The 23,000-nt window shown below is 43.8% G+C and overlaps 1 protein-coding gene across 2 annotated transcripts; it reads right to left on the minus strand.

Annotated features, from left to right (window-relative positions):
- Positions 1–3,084: 3,084 nt before the first annotated feature.
- On the minus strand, positions 3,085–10,191 carry LOC138358459 (uncharacterized). Of its 2 annotated transcripts, none has more exons than XR_011225413.1 (2): positions 4,230–10,191; positions 3,085–3,842 (listed from the first exon to the last, which is right to left on the minus strand). XR_011225413.1 is itself a non-coding variant. In XM_069316445.1 (2 exons), exon 2 carries the CDS (start codon positions 8,042–8,044, stop codon positions 4,973–4,975), a length of 3,072 nt encoding a protein of 1,023 aa, XP_069172546.1. In that variant the 5' UTR covers positions 8,045–9,306; positions 9,694–10,191; the 3' UTR covers positions 3,085–4,972. The 2 variants fall into 2 exon arrangements, 1 of the variants encoding a protein (XP_069172546.1); XM_069316445.1 differs by having other exon boundaries at positions 3,085–9,306; positions 9,694–10,191.
- Positions 10,192–23,000: the final 12,809 nt, after the last annotated feature.

Consider the following 23,000-nt stretch of genomic DNA (forward strand, 5'->3'; position numbering starts at 1 on the left):
CCATATTTTGGAGCCAAATTTTGGCTCTCTGCACGTATTCACTGTTCGAAATTACATCTTTTTATACCCAACATATGCCAAGTTCTGAAAGCGGCGTTTGGACACATTTGTCCCAAACATTCCTGCAGTTTTCAAAATATCCCAAATATCCCAATTTCGAGGCCTGAGCCATATTTTGGAGCCAAATTCTGGCTCTCTGCACGTATTCGCAGTTCGAAATTACGTCTTTTTATACCCAACATATGCCAAGTACTGAAAGCGGCGTTTGGTCACATTTGTCCCAAACCTCTCCGCAGTTTTCAAAATATGCCAAATATCCCAATTTCGAGGCCTGAGCCATATTTTGGAGCCAAATTCTGGCTCTTTGCACGTATTCGCAGTTTGATATTACGACTTTTTATACCCAACATATGCCAAGTACTGAAAGCAGCAGTGAGTCACATTTTGCACAAACTCCCCTGCAGTTTTCAAAATATCCCAAACGTCCCAATTTCGAGGCCTGAGCCATATTTTGGAGCCAAATTCTGGCTCTCTGCACGTATTCGCAGTTTGAAATTGCGACTTTTTTATACCCAACATATGTCAAGTACTGAAAGCGGCGTTTGGTCATATTTGTCCCAAACTCGCCTGCAGTTTTCAAAATATCCCAAATTTACCAATTTCGAGGCCTGAGTCATATTTTGGAGCCAAATTCTGGCTCTCTGCACGTCTTCGCAGTTTGAAATTACCAAGTTTTATACCCAACATATGCCAAGTCCTGAAAGCGGCAGTGAGTCACATTTTGCACAAACTCCCCTGCAGTTTTTGAAATAACGCATATATCCCAATTTCGAGGCCTGATCCATATTCTGGAGCCAAATTCTGGCTCTCTGCACGTATTCGCAGTTTGAAATTACATCTTTTTATACTCAACATATTCCAAGTACTGTAAGCGGTGTTTGGACACATTTGTCCCAAACATCCCTGCAGTTTTCAAAATAGCCCAAATATCCCAATTTCCAGGCCTGAGCCATATTTTGGAGCCAAATTCTGGCTCTCTGCACGTCTTCGCAGTTTGAAATTACGAATTTTATACCCAACATAAGCGAAGTACTGAAAGCGCCGTTTGGTCACATTTGTCCCAAACCTCCCTGCAGTTTTCAAAATATCCGAAACATCCCAATTTCGAGGCCTGAGCCATAATTTGGAGCCAAATTCTGGCTCTATGCACGAATTCGCAGTTTGATATTACGAATTTTTATTCCCAACATATGCCAAGTCCTGAAAGCGGCAGTGAGTCACATTTTGCACAAACTCCCCTGCAGTTTTCGAAATATCCCAAATATCCCAATTTCGAGGCCTGAACCATATTTTGGACCCAAATTCTGGCTCTCTGCACGTATTCGCAGTTTGAAATTGCGACTTTTTTATACCCAACATATGCCAAGTAATGAAAGCGGCAGTGAGTCACATTTTGAACAAACTCCCCAGCATGTTTTCGAAATATCCCAAATATTCCAATTTCGAGGCCTGAGCTATATTTTGGAGCCAAATTCTGGCTCTCTGCACGTATTCGCAGTTCGAAATTACATCTTTTTATACCCAACATAAGCCAAGTACTGAAAGCGGCGTTTGGTCACATTTGTCCCAAACCTCCCTGCAGTTTTCAAAATATCCCAACTTCGAGGCCTGAGCCATATTTTGGAGCCAAATTCTTGCTCTCAGCACGTATTCGCAGTTTGAAATTACGACTTTTTATGCCCAACATATGCCAAGTCCTGAAAGCGGCAGTGAATCACATTTTGCACAAACTCCCCTGTAGTTTTCAAAATATCCCAAACATCTCAATTTCGAGGCCTGAGCCATATTATGGAGCCAAATTCTGGCTCTCTGCACGTATTCGCAGTTCGAAATTACGTCTTTTTATACCCAACATAAGCCAAGTACTAAAAGCGGCGTTTGGTCACATTTGTCCCAAACCTCCCCGCAGTTTTCAAAATATGCCAAATATTCCAATTTCGAGCCCTGAGCCATATTTTGGAGTCAAATTCTGGCTCTTTGCACGTATTTGCAGTTTGATATTACGACTTCTTATACCCAACATATGCCAAGTCCTGAAAGCGGCAGTGAGTCACATTTTTCACAAACTCCCCTGCAGTTTTCAAAATATTCCAAATATCCCAATATCGAGGCTGATCCATATTATGGAGCCAAATTCTGGCTCTTTGCACGTATTCGCAGTTTGAAATTGCGACTTTTTTATATCAACATATGCCAAGTACTGAAAGCGGCGTTTGGTCACATTTGTCCCAAACCTCCCTTCAGTTTCCAAAATATCCCAAACATCCCAATTTCGAGGCCTGAGCCATAATTTGGAGCCAAATACTGGCTCTATGCACGTATTCGCAGTTTGATATTAAGAATTTTTATACCCAACATATGCCAAGTCCTGAAAGCGGCAGTGAGTCACATTTTGCACAAACTCTCCTGCAGTTTTCAAAATATCCCAAATATCCCAATTTCGAGGCCTGCGCCATATTTTGGAGTCAAATTCTGGCTCTCTGCACGTATTCGCAGTTTGAAATTGCGACTTTTTTATACCCAACATATGCCAAATACTGAAAGCGGCGTTTGGTCACATTTGTCCCAAACCTCCCTGCTGTTTTCAAAATATCCCAAATATCTCAACTTCGAGGCCTGAGCCATATTTTGGAGCCAAATTCTTGCTCTCAGCACTATTATAGACTGTGGGTTGGTTGTTGTTGTCGTCGTTGATCCTTCTCTATGGACAACCCAACCCACAACTCGGCAGAGTGCTTATACTAGGAGATCACCCTTGGCGCTTCTGGCTCTTGGAGAGGGGCTCAACGTCACACGTTCAGGGGATGCGGCTCCAACACTTAGCCTCGTTGTCACGTGCACACACCCACTCGAGCCGCTGTGACTCCCCACTCTCTCCTTATGAGATATGATCTCCTCAATCCCCCTGTGACTTACTAGTATTACCTCCTACCCTGTCCACAGCAGTGGTTCATGGTTCTTTCTCTCTCTCTCCTTCTTTACTACCTCCTGGGAAGCCTCACTAGGACAAGGGCAAACACCAGCAAATTGTGACACATTTACTGAACAAAGCACATACACGATACATACACACATATAATAATAATGAATCCTATACTCTATAATATCGCAATCAGGCTGCACTCCAATACCATCAGAACTCTATTATCAGCTTATCAAGTGGTATCCCAACTCCTGGTTCATCACCTGATACTATTAACCTCCTCAAGTTGGTCAAGCCCACACACTGTTGCACCATCAGCAAGATAACATATATATATATAGAAAATCAGCATTTGAATGCAACAACATATACCAGTACAGATGTTCATTGATACTTCAGTATAAAAAACTCCTTGACATAAGGATGCCAACAGTCACTCACCTCTCACTGCGTCTTGCACGCTACTGACAACCAAACACTATCAACTCCCTATAAGTAATCCACCAGAACTTCCCCTTCCACCTCTGGAAGTTCACAACCCTAATATCCTTAGGTTCTTCCGGGCTTCACTACCAGGATCCTCTGCAGCTCCTCCCGGCTGCTATCATGAAGTTTCCTTGTGCAACTACGGTGCTTCACCCTTCTGTTAGGTTCTTCCACAGCTCTCTTGGCTGCTACACCATGAAGTTTCCCCGAGCAACTATGGTGCTTCTCCACCTCTGCAGAAGCACGTGACACTCCTCTTCACTGCTGCTTCTCCTCACAGCTCGAGGTCCTCTGCTCCACTACCTTGGAGTCTCATCAGCTACTTCATCTGCTGGCTTCGAAGTTCTCAGCAACTTCTTCCCCAAAGACAAACCTGCAACCCATCGACGTTCCAATAAAATGTTCCCCTTTAACACATAAACAAAAATAACCACACAATATGCTTGCCTCAAACCTCTATCTGTCCTCTATATACAGTGAGAGTGGACTCCCCCGTTTTGGGCGGGTCCATACTCCACCTCGCCTGGCGGCGGTCTCACTCGCTGGGAGGGTCTTCCTCCATCCGGAGCCAGGCTCCCTCAGTCGTCCGCCAGCGCTCAGAGGGGACGGACGTCGCTCCGTGTTCCTCCCTCTCCACTCTCTTATTTCAGGCTTTCTGCCTTATTAAAACATGTCTAACTTATAAATAAACATTGCTACTGTCGCTGGGCACACGACCAACTACAAACAATCACTATGAACTGGCGTATATCGTGCTTACCACAGATTAACTGATCGAGGGCGCTTTCCCTCTGACGGCGTCTGGTCAGGGCGCTCCACACAGCCCACAATAATGCTTCTGGGCGATTTAATATCTGCTCGTCGACCAGGACTTGAGACCACAACGTTCCCAGCTCGATTCCACGGCTGGTACGTCCGCACACTTCTCTTCTCTTCGAGATATATCACTAGGGGTTCCCTTCTGGCGGGAGCTCAAACGGAGCGCGGCTTCCCCCTGCGATGTCTGGCACTCAAGTGAGGTCAAGGTCCTCCGGAAGCGAGCCTCACGCCTCCAGCAAAATGTCCACATCTCCTAGCCCGTCATTTATCTATTTTCTTCTGCATTGCCCATAATCTCAAACTGTTACACATATCCAACCAACTATTTTACATATGCGTTATCACCTCAATACTTGCTAGACCTTCTAGTTAGGTCAGGCTTGCTGAATAACTCTCAAGAAGGGAGACTCGTTTCTCCTGCAGGCTGAGATCATAACACTCCCCTCCCCTTATTTTTGAGAGCTATTCCAGTGGCAAAGCTCGGGATAATACATCCGCCACCACACTGTTTCTTTCTTCACCCCATATACTCTCTTAGGAGTCTACAATTAGTTCGTTGCTCCTTGCAACATCTGGCTCACAACTCTCCAGAAATATGATCTTCTCACAAACGATTTGACTTCTCTGACACCTCTTAGCTAGGCTGTCCTCTTTGGACGCCGGCACTCCATCGTTCCACTCTACTTATTGTCTCCACCCTCCATTTCCTCGTCTTCTTCTCTTCACGTCCAGAGTCAGACATCTACTGTCTGTATCTCCTCTGTCGTCTTCATACTTCCATCTACTGCCATTATACTTCCGTCTCCTGTCATCATACTCCACTCCCTCGTCTTCACCGACTATCCTCCCTTCCGTCTCCTCATTTATCCGAGACCTCATCCTGCTTGACTTCCATCGAGTCCTCGGCTTTCCTCTATTCCTCCATGCTTGTATCATCATCCTCTTCCCACATCTCTCACCTCTATACAATTCCCTTTCTTCTCCTTCAACTCTTCTTCGTTCCCTAAAAGTTTCTTCGAGCACTGTACTACATCCAACAGCATTCGACCGTACGCGTCGTCTTGCCTCTCCCAGAGTGCTCGTAAGCATCTCCCCACACATACTGTCTCTTCTCCTCTCATTTTCTCGGCTATCACTCTTCACCATCTCTCCTCCTCGTTTTCTGTGAAACATGCCAACTCTTGACATCTCAAACAACTTAACTCCACTATCCATATGCCTCTGTGCTCGTGGACAATTTGACGCTCTACTCTCGTCCTCAGTCTGTCCACATCTTTCCTCATTCCTACTCAGCACAGTTGCATTCACCTTCCGACCCTTAATTTCAGCAGTCTGGGCTCTACTCAGGTCCGCTCTCTTCACATGATTCTTCTTCGGCTGGGTCATCCTCACTTTCGACCTCACCGAGACTCCATTTGCCTGGGCTGGCCCTTCGTCAAACAGCCATGCTATATCTACATCGATATCTTCCACTGGTTGAATCGACACTGTATCATCTTCTCCAGCGTCTTCCTTGTCGGCCACCTCTGCCTTCCTCACTACCGAGACAGGGTACTCAATGGCTTGGCGGTCTCCTGACTCATCTCCTCGGATGTCAGTCAGGTTCACACTCTCAGGTGTCCCACTCGTGCCGTGGCCTTCTGGGCTCTCCTCTGGCACAGTCTCCGCTATGACTCTCGGCAACACCTTTGTCCCGCACAAGTCATTCCCCAGGATCACTTGGACTCCTGGAATAGGTATGTCGGGGCATACTCCCAACATCACCACTGCCGACACATATTCCGACCTTAGCTGGACAGTACATACGGGCATGTCACTCTCAGACAATAACCCATATACTCTCATCTTACTCCTGCCAGCTAACCGTCGATCATTCCCAATCAGGCTTCTCGTAATCAAGCTCTGATTAGCTCCGGTATCCCTTAAGATACCAACTTCTACCTCAGGTTGGCCTCCTACACTGATCCAACCTTTGCTCATGAACGGCCTATACCTCTCGTTCCCTAAGTTCAATCTCTGTGGTTTGTCTCGGAACACATTAGTATATTTACCTCGGGGGTCACACATGGCCAGGGTCACAACTCTCTTGCCCTGCCGACAATCTCGCATCACGTGACCCAATCCGTTACAATTGTAACATCTCATCTGGGAAAAGTCTCTTCTATATGTACCAGAGTAGCTCTGACTCTGCCCACTCGCATGAGAATTCCTCTGGCCAGGTACACTACTTGCACTCTGTGGGGTTTTACTGGACTCTCGATTTCCAGGATAACGATTAGCTTCTCGTTTAGCTCCTCCATCCTCACTTTCAGATGAAGTGCGCGACCTACTCTTCTGAGTTTTAGGGTACTTACTTTTATCTGCCCATTTATCAAAATTTTTCTCACCCCAGACTCTTCTGGGTCTTTCATAATTTCTTCCTCCCCAGACTCCATTGGATCTGCCATTGCTGCGTCTCGCCTCGCTTCTCACTCTGTTCTCCCTCAAGCTCTTGTAAGCTTCAGTAATCATATCTGCCCTATCTGCGGCATCTTTCACCTCCTTTATCCCTGCTTCTTGGATCTTGAACTTTGTTTCGGGATGCATCATCTCCAAGAACTTCTCCATGACCATCAGTTGCTTTAGGTCAGCGTAAGATCCAACTCCAGCAGCCTCAATCCACTTCTGGAATCGTCTTTCCAGATCTCTTGCTGTCTCAGCAAACGTACATGCTCCAACTTTGATCATTTCTCTGAAGCGCTTCCTATAAGCCTCTGAGGTTAACTGAAACGAGCGCAATATGCTGCTCTTTACTGTGGCGTAATCCTGGCACTCTTCCAGTGACAATTGGGTGTATGCCTCCCTGGCTGCACCGGTCAATCTTAACTGGACCAGCTGGGCCCATTCCTCCTGTGGCCACTCTTTGATGCTGGCTACTTTTTCAAAGTGCTCGAAAAAGCTCTCTGCCTCTTCGGGAACAAACAAGGGAATGTCCTTCTCCCTAACCCTAACATCTGGTGGGTGTGATACCTGGGTGGTGCTCTCTGGCAACCCATGTTCAATCCTTTGCTCAGCCAAGGTTCTATTCGCTTCTATCTGCATTTGTTTTGTTCTCTCTTTTTCTTTTTCGACCTGGGCTTTTTCTTTTTCGACCTGGGCTTTTTCTTTTTCTTGTTCCAACTCCAGTTCCCTTACTCTGGTTTTCTCTTTTTCTTTCTCCACCTCTAGTCTTGCTTTCTCTTTTTCTTTCTCCTGTTCCAACTCCAGTTCTCTTACTCTGGTTTTCTCTTTTTCTACTTCCAACCTGGTTTTCTCTTTTTCTACTTCCAGCCTGGTTTTCTCTTTTTCTACTTCCAGCCTGGTTTTCTCTTTTTCCTTCTCGGCTTCATTTTTCATCTGGAGTTCTAATTTCATCTTTTCCAGCTGGAACTGCCTCTCCTCACGCTGCATCTGGAGCTCTAACTGGAATCTCTCCAAGCTCCTATTTCGGCTACTCCTGCTACTGCGGCTACTCTTGCTGCTCCTACTCGATCCCTGGGATCTCACTTCATCCTGCCCATCATCCTCCTTTCTACTTTCAGCTCCTTCCTGGGCTCCTTGTTCTGCCGCTTCACTTCTGGCTCTCAACTGCCTCAGGATCTCATCCTTCATCCCAGCTACTTTAGATGCTTTCAACCTGATGCCACATTTTTCTGCTATTTGTTTCAATTGATCCCTCGTGCAACCTTCCAAGTCCTCAGGCTTGCCTGACTCCACAAACGTTTGCACCTTATCCATCTTTGTCCTGTGAGTCTTCCCAAGAGAGAGAATATACACCTGCGGTCACACAGTTTATTTCAGCAAGGGTGTACAAATCCACTCTTGGACAGGGTGTGGGTGTGTCAGTTCACTCTCCCGGACAGGCCCCCAATTTATTATAGACTGTGGGTTGGTTGTTGTTGTCGTCGTTGATCCTTCTCTATGGACAACCCAACCCACAACTCGGCAGAGTGCTTATACTAGGAGATCACCCTTGGCGCTTCTGGCTCTTGGAGAGGGGCTCAACGTCACACGTTCAGGGGATGCGGCTCCAACACTTAGCCTCGTTGTCACGTGCACACACCCACTCGAGCCGCTGTGACTCCCCACTCTCTCCTTATGAGATATGATCTCCTCAATCCCCCTGTGACTTACTAGTATTACCTCCTACCCTGTCCACAGCAGTGGTTCATGGTTCTTTCTCTCTCTCTCCTTCTTTACTACCTCCTGGGAAGCCTCACTAGGACAAGGGCAAACACCAGCAAATTGTGACACATTTACTGAACAAAGCACATACACGATACATACACACATATAATAATAATGAATCCTATACTCTATAATATCGCAATCAGGCTGCACTCCAATACCATCAGAACTCTATTATCAGCTTATCAAGTGGTATCCCAACTCCTGGTTCATCACCTGATACTATTAACCTCCTCAAGTTGGTCAAGCCCACACACTGTTGCACCATCAGCAAGATAACATATATATATATAGAAAATCAGCATTTGAATGCAACAACATATACCAGTACAGATGTTCATTGATACTTCAGTATAAAAAACTCCTTGACATAAGGATGCCAACAGTCACTCACCTCTCACTGCGTCTTGCACGCTACTGACAACCAAACACTATCAACTCCCTATAAGTAATCCACCAGAACTTCCCCTTCCACCTCTGGAAGTTCACAACCCTAATATCCTTAGGTTCTTCCGGGCTTCACTACCAGGATCCTCTGCAGCTCCTCCCGGCTGCTATCATGAAGTTTCCTTGTGCAACTACGGTGCTTCACCCTTCTGTTAGGTTCTTCCACAGCTCTCTTGGCTGCTACACCATGAAGTTTCCCCGAGCAACTATGGTGCTTCTCCACCTCTGCAGAAGCACGTGACACTCCTCTTCACTGCTGCTTCTCCTCACAGCTCGAGGTCCTCTGCTCCACTACCTTGGAGTCTCATCAGCTACTTCATCTGCTGGCTTCGAAGTTCTCAGCAACTTCTTCCCCAAAGACAAACCTGCAACCCATCGACGTTCCAATAAAATGTTCCCCTTTAACACATAAACAAAAATAACCACACAATATGCTTGCCTCAAACCTCTATCTGTCCTCTATATACAGTGAGAGTGGACTCCCCCGTTTTGGGCGGGTCCATACTCCACCTCGCCTGGCGGCGGTCTCACTCGCTGGGAGGGTCTTCCTCCATCCGGAGCCAGGCTCCCTCAGTCGTCCGCCAGCGCTCAGAGGGGACGGACGTCGCTCCGTGTTCCTCCCTCTCCACTCTCTTATTTCAGGCTTTCTGCCTTATTAAAACATGTCTAACTTATAAATAAACATTGCTACTGTCGCTGGGCACACGACCAACTACAAACAATCACTATGAACTGGCGTATATCGTGCTTACCACAGATTAACTGATCGAGGGCGCTTTCCCTCTGACGGCGTCTGGTCAGGGCGCTCCACACAGCCCACAATAATGCTTCTGGGCGATTTAATATCTGCTCGTCGACCAGGACTTGAGACCACAACGTTCCCAGCTCGATTCCACGGCTGGTACGTCCGCACACTTCTCTTCTCTTCGAGATATATCACTAGGGGTTCCCTTCTGGCGGGAGCTCAAACGGAGCGCGGCTTCCCCCTGCGATGTCTGGCACTCAAGTGAGGTCAAGGTCCTCCGGAAGCGAGCCTCACGCCTCCAGCAAAATGTCCACATCTCCTAGCCCGTCATTTATCTATTTTCTTCTGCATTGCCCATAATCTCAAACTGTTACACATATCCAACCAACTATTTTACATATGCGTTATCACCTCAATACTTGCTAGACCTTCTAGTTAGGTCAGGCTTGCTGAATAACTCTCAAGAAGGGAGACTCGTTTCTCCTGCAGGCTGAGATCATAACAGCACGTATTCGCAGTTTGAAATTACGACTTTTTATACCCAACATATGCCAAGTCCTGAAAGCGGCAGTGAATCACATTTTGCACAAACTCCCCTGCAGTTTTCAAAATATCCCAAACATCTCAATTTCGAGTCCTGAGCCATATTATGGAGCCAAATTCTGACTCTCTGCTCGTATTCGCAGTTTGAAATTGCGACTTTTTTATACCAACATATGCCATGTACTGAAAGCGGCGTTTGGTCACATTTGTCCCAAACCTCCCTGCAGTTTTCAAAGTATCCCAAACATCCCAATTTCGAGGCCTGAACCATAATTTGGAGCCAAATTCTGGCTCTCTGAACGTATTCGCAGTTTCATATTACGAATTTTTATACCCAACATATGCCAAGTTCTGAAAGCGGCAGTGAGTTACATTTTGCACAAACTCCCCTGCAGTTTTCAAAATATCCCAAACGTCCCAATTTCGAGGCCTGAGCCATATTTTGGAGCCAAATTCTGGCTCTCTTCACGTATTCGCAGTTTGAAATTGCGACTTTTTTATACCCAACATATGTCAAGTACTGAAAGCGGCGTTTGGTCATATTTGTCCCAAAATACCCTGCAGTTTTCAAAATATCCCAAACTTTCCAATTTCGAGGCCCGAGTCATATTTTGGAGCCAAATTCTGGCTCTCTGCACGTATTCGCAGTTTGAAATTACCACTTTTTATACCCAACATATGCCAAGTTCTGAAAGCGGCAGTGAGTTAAATTTTGCACAAACTCCCCTGCAGTTTTCAAAATATCCCAAATATTCCAATTTCGAGGCCTGAGCCATATTTGTGAGCCAAATTTTGGCTCTCTGCACGTATTCACTGTTCGAAATTACATCTTTTTATACCCAACATATGCCAAGTTCTGAAAGCGGCGTTTGGACACATTTGTCCCAAACATCCCTGCAGTTTTCAAAATATCCCAAATATCCCAATTTCGAGGCCTGAGCCATATTTTGGAGCCAAATTCTGGCTCTCTGCACGTATTCGCAGTTCGAAATTACGTCTTTTTATACCCAACATATGCCAAGTACTGAAAGCGGCGTTTGGTCACATTTGTCCCAAACCTCTCCGCAGTTTTCAAAATATGCCAAATATCCCAATTTCGAGGCCTGAGCCATATTTTGGAGCCAAATTCTGGCTCTTTGCACGTATTCGCAGTTTGATATTACGACTTTTTATACCCAACATATGCCAAGTACTGAAAGCGGCAGTGAGTCACATTTTGCACAAACTCCCCTGCAGTTTTCAAAATATCCCAAACGTCCCAATTTCGAGGCCTGAGCCATATTTTGGAGCCAAATTCTGGCTCTCTGCACGTATTCGCAGTTTGAAATTGCGACTTTTTTATACCCAACATATGTCAAGTACTGAAAGCGGCGTTTGGTCATATTTGTCCCAAACTCGCCTGCAGTTTTCAAAATATCCCAAATTTACCAATTTCGAGGCCTGAGTCATATTTTGGAGCCAAATTCTGGCTCTCTGCACGTCTTCGCAGTTTGAAATTACCAAGTTTTATACCCAACATATGCCAAGTCCTGAAAGCGGCAGTGAGTCACATTTTGCACAAACTCCCCTGCAGTTTTTGAAATAACGCATATATCCCAATTTCGAGGCCTGATCCATATTCTGGAGCCAAATTCTGGCTCTCTGCACGTATTCGCAGTTTGAAATTACATCTTTTTATACCCAACATATTCCAAGTACTGTAAGCGGCGTTTGGACACATTTGTCCCAAACATCCCTGCAGTTTTCAAAATAGCCCAAATATCCCAATTTCCAGGCCTGAGCCATATTTTGGAGCCAAATTCTGGCTCTCTGCACGTCTTCGCAGTTTGAAATTACGAATTTTATACCCAACATAAGCGAAGTACTGAAAGCGCCGTTTGGTCACATTTGTCCCAAACCTCCCTGCAGTTTTCAAAATATCCGAAACATTCCAATTTCGAGGCCTGAGCCATAATTTGGAGCCAAATTCTGGCTCTATGCACGAATTCGCAGTTTGATATTACGAATTTTTATTCCCAACATATGCCAAGTCCTGAAAGCGGCAGTGAGTCACATTTTGCACAAACTCCCCTGCAGTTTTCGAAATATCCCAAATATCCCAATTTCGAGGCCTGAACCATATTTTGGACCCAAATTCTGGCTCTCTGCACGTATTCGCAGTTTGAAATTACGACTTTTTTTATACCCAACATATGTCAAGGACTGAAATCGGCATTAGGTCATATTTGTCCCAAACTCCCCTGCAGTTTTCAAAATATCCTAAATTTCCCAATTTCGAGGCCTGAGTCATATTTTGGAGCCAAATTCTGGCTCTCCGCACGTATTCGCAGTTTGAAATTACGACTTTTTATACCCAACATATGCCAAGTCCTGAAAGCGGCAGTGAGTCACATTTTGCACAAACTCCCCTGCAGTTTTCAGAATATCCCAAATATCTCAAATTCGAGGCCTGAGCCATATTATGGAGCCAAATTCTGACTCTCTGCTCGTATTCGCAGTTTGAAATTGCGACTTTTTTATACCCAACAAATGTCAAGTACTGAAAGCGGCGTTTATTCATATTTGTCCCAAAATCCCCTGCAGTTTTCAAAATATCCCAAACTTCCCAATTTCGAGGCCCGAGTCATATTTTGGAGCCAAATTCTGGCTCTCTGCACGTATTTGCAGTTTGAAATTACCACTTTTTATACCCAACATATGCCAAGTCCTGAAAGCGGCAGTGAGTCACACTTTGCACAAACTCCCCTGCAGTTTTCAAAATATCCTAAATATCCCAATTTCGAGGCTGAGCCATATTATGGAGCCAAATTCTGGCTCTTTGCACGTATTCGCAGTTTGAAATTGCGACTTTTTTATACCAACATATGCCAAGTCCTGAAAGTAGCAGAGAGTCACATTTTGCACAAACTCCCCTGCAGTTTTTGAAATATCCCAAATATCCCAATTTCGAGACCTGAGCCAAATTTTGGAGCCAAATTCTGGATCTCTGCACGTATTCGCAGTTTGAAATTGCGACTTTTTTATACCCAACATATGCCAAGTAATGAAAGCGGCAGTGAGTCACATTTTGCACAAACTCCCCTGCAGTTTTCGAAATATCCCAAATATTCCAATTTCGAGGCCTGAGCCATATTTTGGAGCCAAATTTTGGCTCTCTGCACGTATTCGCTGTTCGAAATTACATCTTTTTATACCCAACATATGCCAAGTTCTGAAAGCGGCGTTTGGACACATTTGTCCCAAACATCCCTGCAGTTTTCAAAATATCCCAAATATCCCAATTTCGAGGCCTGAGCCATATTTTGGAGCCAAATTCTTGCTCTCTGCACGTATTCGCAGTTCGAAATTACGTCTTTTTATACCCAACATATGCCAAGTACTGAAAGCTACGTTTGGTCACATTTTTCCCAAACCTCCCCGCAGTTTTCAAAATATGCCAAATATCCCAATTTCGAGGCCTGAGCCATATTTTGGAGCCAAATTCTGGCTCTTTGCACGTATTCGCAGTTTGATATTACGACTTTTTATACCCAACATATGCCAAGTACTGTAAGCGGCAGTGAGTCACATTTTGCACAAACTCCCCAGCAGTTTTCAAAATATCCCAAACGTCCCAATTTCGAGGCCTGAGCCATATTTTGGAGCCAAATTCTGGCTCTCTGCACGTATTCGCAGTTTGAAATTGCGACTTTTTTATACCCAACATATGTCAAGTACTGAAAGCGGCGTTTGGTCATATTTGTCCCAAACTCCCCTGCAGTTTTCAAAATATCCCAAATTTCCGAATTTCGAGGCCTGAGTCATATTTTGGAGCCAAATTCTGGCTCTCTGCACGTCTTCGCAGTTTGAAATTACCACGTTTTATACCCAACATATGCCAAGTCCTGAGAGCGGCAGTGAGTCACATTTTGCACAAACTCCCCTGCAGTTTTCAAAATATCCCAAATTTCCCAATTTCGAGGCCTGAGTCATATTTTGGAGCCAAATTCTGGCTCTCTGCACGTCTTCGCAGTTTGAAATTACCACGTTTTATACCCAACATATGCCAAGTCCTGAAAGCGGCAGTGAGTCACATTTTACACAAACTCTCCTGCACTTTTTGAAATATCCCAAATATCCCAATTTCGAGGCCTGAGCCATATTTTGGAGCCAAATTCTGGATCTTTGCACGTATTTGCAGTTTGAAATTGTGACTTTTTTATACCCAACATATGCCAAGTAATGAAAGAGGCAGTGAGTCACATTTTGCCCAAACTCCCCTCCAGTTTTCAAAATAACGCAAATATCCCAATTTCGAGGCCTGATCCATATTTTCGGGCCAAATTCTGGCTCTCTGCACGTATTCGCAGTTTGAAATTACATCTTTTTATACCCAACATATTCCAAGTACTGTAAGCGGCGTTTGGACACATTTGTCCCAAACATCCCTGCAGTTTTCAAAATAGCCTAAATATCCCAATTTCCAGGCCTGAGCCATATTTTGGAGCCAAATTCTGGCTCTCTGCACGTATTCGCAGTTCGAAATTACGTCTTTTTATACCTAACATATGCCAAGTACTGAAAGCGGCGTTTGGTCACATATGTCCCAAACCTCCCCGCAGTTTTCAAAATATGCCAAATATCCCAATTTTGAGGCCTGAGTCATATTTTGGAGCCAAATTCTGGCTCTTTGCACGTATTCGCAGTTTGATATTACGACTTTTTATACCCAACATATGCCAAGTACTGAAAACGGCAGTGAGTCACATTTTGCACAAACTCCCCTGCAGTTTTGAAAATATCCTATACGTCCCAATTTAGGGCTTGAGCCATATTTTGGAGCCAAATTCTGGCTCTCTGCACGTCTTCGCAGTTTGAAATTACGAATTTTATACCCAACATAAGCGAAGTACTGAAAGCGCCGTTTGGTCACATTTGTCCCAAACCTCCCTGCAGTTTTCAAAATATCCGAAACATTCCAATTTCGAGGCCTGAGCCATAATTTGGAGCCAAATTCTGGCTCTATGCACGAATTCGCAGTTTGATATTACGAATTTTTATTCCCAACATATGCCAAGTCCTGAAAGCGGCAGTGAGTCACATTTTGCACAAACTCCCCTGCAGTTTTCGAAATATCCCAAATATCCCAATTTCGAGGCCTGAACCATATTTTGGACCCAAATTCTGGCTCTCTGCACGTATTCGCAGTTTGAAATTACGACTTTTTTTATACCCAACATATGTCAAGGACTGAAATCGGCATTAGGTCATATTTGTCCCAAACTCCCCTGCAGTTTTCAAAATATCCTAAATTTCCCAATTTCGAGGCCTGAGTCATATTTTGGAGCCAAATTCTGGCTCTCCGCACGTATTCGCAGTTTGAAATTACGACTTTTTATACCCAACATATGCCAAGTCCTGAAAGCGGCAGTGAGTCACATTTTGCACAAACTCCCCTGCAGTTTTCAGAATATCCCAAATATCTCAAATTCGAGGCCTGAGCCATATTATGGAGCCAAATTCTGACTCTCTGCTCGTATTCGCAGTTTGAAATTGCGACTTTTTTATACCCAACAAATGTCAAGTACTGAAAGCGGCGTTTATTCATATTTGTCCCAAAATCCCCTGCAGTTTTCAAAATATCCCAAACTTCCCAATTTCGAGGCCCGAGTCATATTTTGGAGCCAAATTCTGGCTCTCTGCACGTATTTGCAGTTTGAAATTACCACTTTTTATACCCAACATATGCCAAGTCCTGAAAGCGGCAGTGAGTCACACTTTGCACAAACTCCCCTGCAGTTTTCAAAATATCCTAAATATCCCAATTTCGAGGCTGAGCCATATTATGGAGCCAAATTCTGGCTCTTTGCACGTATTCGCAGTTTGAAATTGCGACTTTTTTATACCAACATATGCCAAGTCCTGAAAGTAGCAGAGAGTCACATTTTGCACAAACTCCCCTGCAGTTTTTGAAATATCCCAAATATCCCAATTTCGAGACCTGAGCCAAATTTTGGAGCCAAATTCTGGATCTCTGCACGTATTCGCAGTTTGAAATTGCGACTTTTTTATACCCAACATATGCCAAGTAATGAAAGCGGCAGTGAGTCACATTTTGCACAAACTCCCCTGCAGTTTTCGAAATATCCCAAATATTCCAATTTCGAGGCCTGAGCCATATTTTGGAGCCAAATTTTGGCTCTCTGCACGTATTCGCTGTTCGAAATTACATCTTTTTATACCCAACATATGCCAAGTTCTGAAAGCGGCGTTTGGACACATTTGTCCCAAACATCCCTGCAGTTTTCAAAATATCCCAAATATCCCAATTTCGAGGCCTGAGCCATATTTTGGAGCCAAATTCTTGCTCTCTGCACGTATTCGCAGTTCGAAATTACGTCTTTTTATACCCAACATATGCCAAGTACTGAAAGCTACGTTTGGTCACATTTTTCCCAAACCTCCCCGCAGTTTTCAAAATATGCCAAATATCCCAATTTCGAGGCCTGAGCCATATTTTGGAGCCAAATTCTGGCTCTTTGCACGTATTCGCAGTTTGATATTACGACTTTTTATACCCAACATATGCCAAGTACTGTAAGCGGCAGTGAGTCACATTTTGCACAAACTCCCCAGCAGTTTTCAAAATATCCCAAACGTCCCAATTTCGAGGCCTGAGCCATATTTTGGAGCCAAATTCTGGCTCTCTGCACGTATTCGCAGTTTGAAATTGCGACTTTTTTATACCCAACATATGTCAAGTACTGAAAGCGGCGTTTGGTCATATTTGTCCCAAACTCCCCTGCAGTTTTCAAAATATCCCAAATTTCCGAATTTCGAGGCCTGAGTCATATTTTGGAAGCCAAATTCTGGCTCTCTGCACGTCTTCGCAGTTTGAAATTACCACGTTTTATACCCAACATATGCCAAGTCCTGAGAGCGGCAGTGAGTCACATTTTGCACAAACTCCCCTGCAGTTTTCAAAATATCCCAAATTTCCCAATTTCGAGGCCTGAGTCATATTTTGGAGCCAAATTCTGGCTCTCTGCACGTCTTCGCAGTTTGAAATTACCACGTTTTATACCCAACATATGCCAAGTCCTGAAAGCGGCAGTGAGTCACATTTTACACAAACTCTCCTGCACTTTTTGAAATATCCCAAATATCCCAATTTCGAGGCCTGAGCCATATTTTGGAGCCAAATTCTGGATCTTTGCACGTATTTGCAGTTTGAAATTGTGACTTTTTTATACCCAACATATGCCAAGTAATGAAAGAGGCAGTGAGTCACATTTTGCCCAAACTCCCCTCCAGTTTTCAAAATAACGCAAATATCCCAATTTCGAGGCCTGATCCATATTTTCGGGCCAAATTCTGGCTCTCTGCACGTATTCGCAGTTTGAAATTACATCTTTTTATACCCAACATATTCCAAGTACTGTAAGCGGCGTTTGGACACATTTGTCCCAAACATCCCTGCAGTTTTCAAAATAGCCTAAATATCCCAATTTCCAGGCCTGAGCCATATTTTGGAGCCAAATTCTGGCTCTCTGCACGTATTCGCAGTTCGAAATTACGTCTTTTTATACCTAACATATGCCAAGTACTGAAAGCGGCGTTTGGTCACATATGTCCCAAACCTCCCCGCAGTTTTCAAAATATGCCAAATATCCCAATTTTGAGGCCTGAGTCATATTTTGGAGCCAAATTCTGGCTCTTTGCACGTATTCGCAGTTTGATATTACGACTTTTTATACCCAACATATGCCAAGTACTGAAAACGGCAGTGAGTCACATTTTGCACAAACTCCCCTGCAGTTTTGAAAATATCCTATACGTCCCAATTTAGGGCTTGAGCCATATTTTGGAGCCAAATTCTGGCTCTCTGCACGTATTCGCAGTTTGAAATTGCGGCTTTTTTATACCCAACATATGTCAAGTACTGAAAGCGGCTTTTGGTCACATTTGTCCCAAACCTCCCTGCAGTTTTCAAAATATCCCAACTTCGAGGCCTGAGCCATATTTTGGAGCCAAATTCTTGCTCTCAGCACGTATTCGCAGTCTGAAATTGCGACTTTTTTATACCCAACATATGCCAAGTAATGAAAGCGGCAGTGAGTCACATTTTGAACAAACTCCCCTGCAGTTTTCGAAATATCCCAAATATTCCAATTTCCAGGCCTGAGCCATATTTTGGAGCCAAATTTTGGCTCTCTGCACTTATTCGCTGTTCGAAATTACATCTTTTTATACCCAACATATGCCAAGTACTGAAAGCGGCGTTTGGTCACATTTGTCCCAAACCTCCCCGCAGTTTTCAAAATATGCCAAATATCCCAATTTCGAGGCCTGAGCTATATTTTGGAGCCAAATTCTGGCTCTCTGCACGTATTCGCAGTTCGAAATTACGTCTTTTTATACCCAACATAAGCCAAGTACTGAAAGCGGCGTTTGGTCACATTTGTCCCAAACCTCCCTGCAGTTTTCAAAATATCCCAACTTCGAGGCCTGAGCCATATTTTGGAGCCAAATTCTTGCTCTCAGCACGTATTCGCAGTTTGAAATTACGACTTTTTATGCCCAACATATGCCAAGTCCTGAAAGCGGCAGTGAATCACATTTTGCACAAACTCCCCTGTAGTTTTCAAAATATCCCAAACATCTCAATTTCGAGGCCTGAGCCATATTATGGAGCCAAATTCTGGCTCTCTGCACGTATTCGCAGTTCGAAATTACGTCTTTTTATACCCAACATAAGCCAAGTACTAAAAGCGGCGTTTGGTCACATTTGTCCCAAACCTCCCCGCAGTTTTCAAAATATGCCAAATATTCCAATTTCGAGCCCTGAGCCATATTTTGGAGTCAAATTCTGGCTCTTTGCACGTATTTGCAGTTTGATATTACGACTTCTTATACCCAACATATGCCAAGTACTGAAAGCGGCAGTGAGTCACATTTTGCACAAACTCCCCTGCAGTTTTCAAAATATCCCAAACGTCCCAATTTCGAGGCCTGACCCATATTTTGGAGCCAAATTCTTGCTCTCTGCACGTATTCGCAGTTTGAAATTGCGACTTTTTTATACCCAACATATGTCAAGTACTGAAAGCGGCGTTTGGTCATATTTGTCCCAAACTCCCCTGCAGTTTTCAAAATATCCCAAATTTCCCAATTTCGAGGCCTGAGTCATATTTTGGAGCCAAATTCTGGCTCTCTGCTCGTCTTCGCAGTTTGAAATTACCACGTTTTATACCCAACATATGCCAAGCCCTGAAAGCGGCAGTGAGTCACATTTTGCACAAACTCCCCTGCAGTTTTCAAAATATCCCAAATTTCCCAATTTCGAGGCCTGAGTCATATTTTGGAGCCAAATTCTGGCTCTCTGCACGTCTTCGCAGTTTGAAATTACCACGTTTTATACCCAACATATGCCAAGTCCTGAAAGCGGCAGTGAGTCACATTTTTCACAAACTCCCCTGCAGTTTTCAAAATATTCCAAATATCCCAATATCGAGGCTGATCCATATTATGGAGCCAAATTCTGGCTCTTTGCACGTATTCGCAGTTTGAAATTGCGACTTTTTTATATCAACATATGCCAAGTACTGAAAGCGGCGTTTGGTCACATTTGTCCCAAACCTCCCTTCAGTTTCCAAAATATCCCAAACATCCCAATTTCGAGGCCTGAGCCATAATTTGGAGCCAAATACTGGCTCTATGCACGTATTCGCAGTTTGATATTAAGAATTTTTATACCCAACATATGCCAAGTCCTGAAAGCGGCAGTGAGTCACATTTTGCACAAACTCTCCTGCAGTTTTCAAAATATCCCAAATATCCCAATTTCGAGGCCTGCGCCATATTTTGGAGTCAAATTCTGGCTCTCTGCACGTATTCGCAGTTTGAAATTGCGACTTTTTTATACCCAACATATGCCAAATACTGAAAGCGGCGTTTGGTCACATTTGTCCCAAACCTCCCTGCAGTTTTCAAAATATCCCAAATATCCCAACTTCAAGGCCTGAGCCATATTTTGGAGCCAAATTCTTGCTCTCAGCACGTATTCGCAGTTTGAAATTACGACTTTTTATACCCAACATATGTCAAGTCCTGAAAGCGGCAGTGAATCACATTTTGCACAAACTCCCCTGCAGTTTTCAAAATATCCCAAACATCTCAATTTCGAGGCCTGAGCCATATTATGGAGCCAAATTCTGACTCTCTGCTCGTATTCGCAGTTTGAAATTGCGACTTTTTTATACCAACATATGCCATGTACTGAAAGCGGCGTTTGGTCACATTTGTCCCAAACCTCCCTGCAGTTTTCAAAGTATCCCAAACATCCCAATTTCGAGGCCTGAACCATAATTTGGAGCCAAATTCTGGCTCTCTGAACGTATTCGCAGTTTGATATTACGAATTTTTATACCCAACATATGCCAAGTTCTGAAAGCGGCAGTGAGTTACATTTTGCACAAACTCCCCTGCAGTTTTCAAAATATCCCAAACGTCCCAATTTCGAGGCCTGAGAAATATTTTGGAGCCAAATTCTGGCTCTCTGCACGTATTCGCAGTTTGAAATTGCGACTTTTTTATACCCAACATATTTCAAGTACTGAAAGCGGCGTTTGGTCATTTTTGTCCCAAAATACCCTGCAGTTTTCAAAATATCCCAAACTTTCCAATTTCGAGGCCCGAGTCATATTTTGGAGCCAAATTCTGGCTCTCTGCACGTATTCGCAGTTTGAAATTACCACTTTTTATACCCAACATATGCCAAGTTCTGAAAGCGGCAGTGAGTTAAATTTAGCACAAACTCCCCTGCAGTTTTCAAAATATCCCAAATATTCCAATTTCGAGGCCTGAGCCAAATTTTGAGCCAAATTCTGGCTCTTTGCACGTATTCGCAGTTTGAAATTACGACTTTTTTATACCCAACATATGCGAAGTACTGAAAGCGGCGTTTGGTCACATTTGTCCCAAACCTTCCTGCAGTTTTCAAAATATCCCAAACATCCCAATATCGAGGCCTGAGCTATATTTTCCAGCCAAATTCTGGCTCTCTGCACGTATTCGCAGTTTGATATTACGAATTTTATACCCAACATATGCTAAGTCCTGAAAGTAGCAGTGAGTCACATTTTGCACAAACTCCCCTGCAGTTTTTGAAATATCCCAAATATCCCAATTTCGACACCTGAGCCAAATTTTGGAGCCAAATTCTGGATCTCTGCACGTATTCGCAGTTTGAAATTGCGACTTTTTTATACCCAACATATGTCAAGTACTGAAAGCGGCGTTTGGTCATATTTGTCCCAAACTCCCCTGCAGTTTTCAAAATATCCCAAATTTCCCAATTTCGAGGCCTGAGTCATATTTTGGAGCCAAATTCTGGCTCTCTGCACGTCCTCGCAGTTTGAAATTACCACGTTTTATACCCAACATATGCCAAGCCCTGAAAGCGGCAGTGAGTCAAATTTTGCACAAACTCCCCTGCAGTTTTCAAAATATCCCAGATTTCCCAATTTCGAGGCCTGAGTCATATTTTGAAGCCAAATTCTGGCTCTCTGCACGTATTCGCAGTTTGAAATTACCACTTTTTATACCCAACATATGCCAAGTTCTGAAAGCGGCAGTGAGTTAAATTTTGCACAAACTCCCCTGCAGTTTTCAAAATATCCCAAATATTCCAATTTCGAGGCCTGAGCCATATTTTGGAGCCAAATTTTGGTTCTCTGCACGTATTCACTGTTCGAAATTACATCTTTTTATACCCAACATATGCCAAGTTCTGAAAGCGGCGTTTGGACACATTTGTCCCAAACATCCCTGCAGTTTTCAAAATATCCCAAATATCCCAATTTCGAGGCCTGAGCCATATTTTGGAGCCAAATTCTGGATCTTTGCACGTATTTGCAGTTTGAAATTGTGACTTTTTTATACCCAACATATGCCAAGTAATGAAAGAGGCAGTGAGTCACATTTTGCCCAAACTCCCCTCCAGTTTTCAAAATAACGCAAATATCCCAATTTCGAGGCCTGATCCATATTTTCGGGCCAAATTCTGGCTCTCTGCACGTATTCGCAGTTTGAAATTACATCTTTTTATACCCAACATATTCCAAGTACTGTAAGCGGCGTTTGGACACATTTGTCCCAAACATCCCTGCAGTTTTCAAAATAGCCTAAATATCCCAATTTCCAGGCCTGAGCCATATTTTGGAGCCAAATTCTGGCTCTCTGCACGTATTCGCAGTTCGAAATTACGTCTTTTTATACCTAACATATGCCAAGTACTGAAAGCGGCGTTTGGTCACATATGTCCCAAACCTCCCCGCAGTTTTCAAAATATGCCAAATATCCCAATTTTGAGGCCTGAGTCATATTTTGGAGCCAAATTCTGGCTCTTTGCACGTATTCGCAGTTTGATATTACGACTTTTTATACCCAACATATGCCAAGTACTGAAAACGGCAGTGAGTCACATTTTGCACAAACTCCCCTGCAGTTTTCAAAATATCCTATACGTCCCAATTTAGGGCTTGAGCCATATTTTGGAGCCAAATTCTGGCTCTCTGCACGTATTCGCAGTTTGAAATTGCGGCTTTTTTATACCCAACATATGTCAAGTACTGAAAGCGGCTTTTGGTCATATTTGTCCCAAACTCCCCTGCAGTTTTCAAAATATCCCAAACATCCCAATATCGAGGCCTGAGTCATATTTTGGAGCCAAATTCTGGCTCTCTGCACGTATTCGCAGTTTGAAATTACGACTTTTTTTATACCCAACAT

The sequence above is a fragment of the Procambarus clarkii genome, chromosome 83 (genome assembly GCF_040958095.1).
Source record: "Procambarus clarkii isolate CNS0578487 chromosome 83, FALCON_Pclarkii_2.0, whole genome shotgun sequence".
Taxonomy (NCBI): domain Eukaryota; kingdom Metazoa; phylum Arthropoda; class Malacostraca; order Decapoda; family Cambaridae; genus Procambarus; species Procambarus clarkii.

What these genes read in the sequence shown, in the direction of transcription:
- LOC138358459 (XM_069316445.1), bottom strand. Translation starts at nt 8,044, where the DNA reads ATGGATAAGGTGCAAACGTTTGTGGAGTCAGGCAAGCCTGAGGACTTG.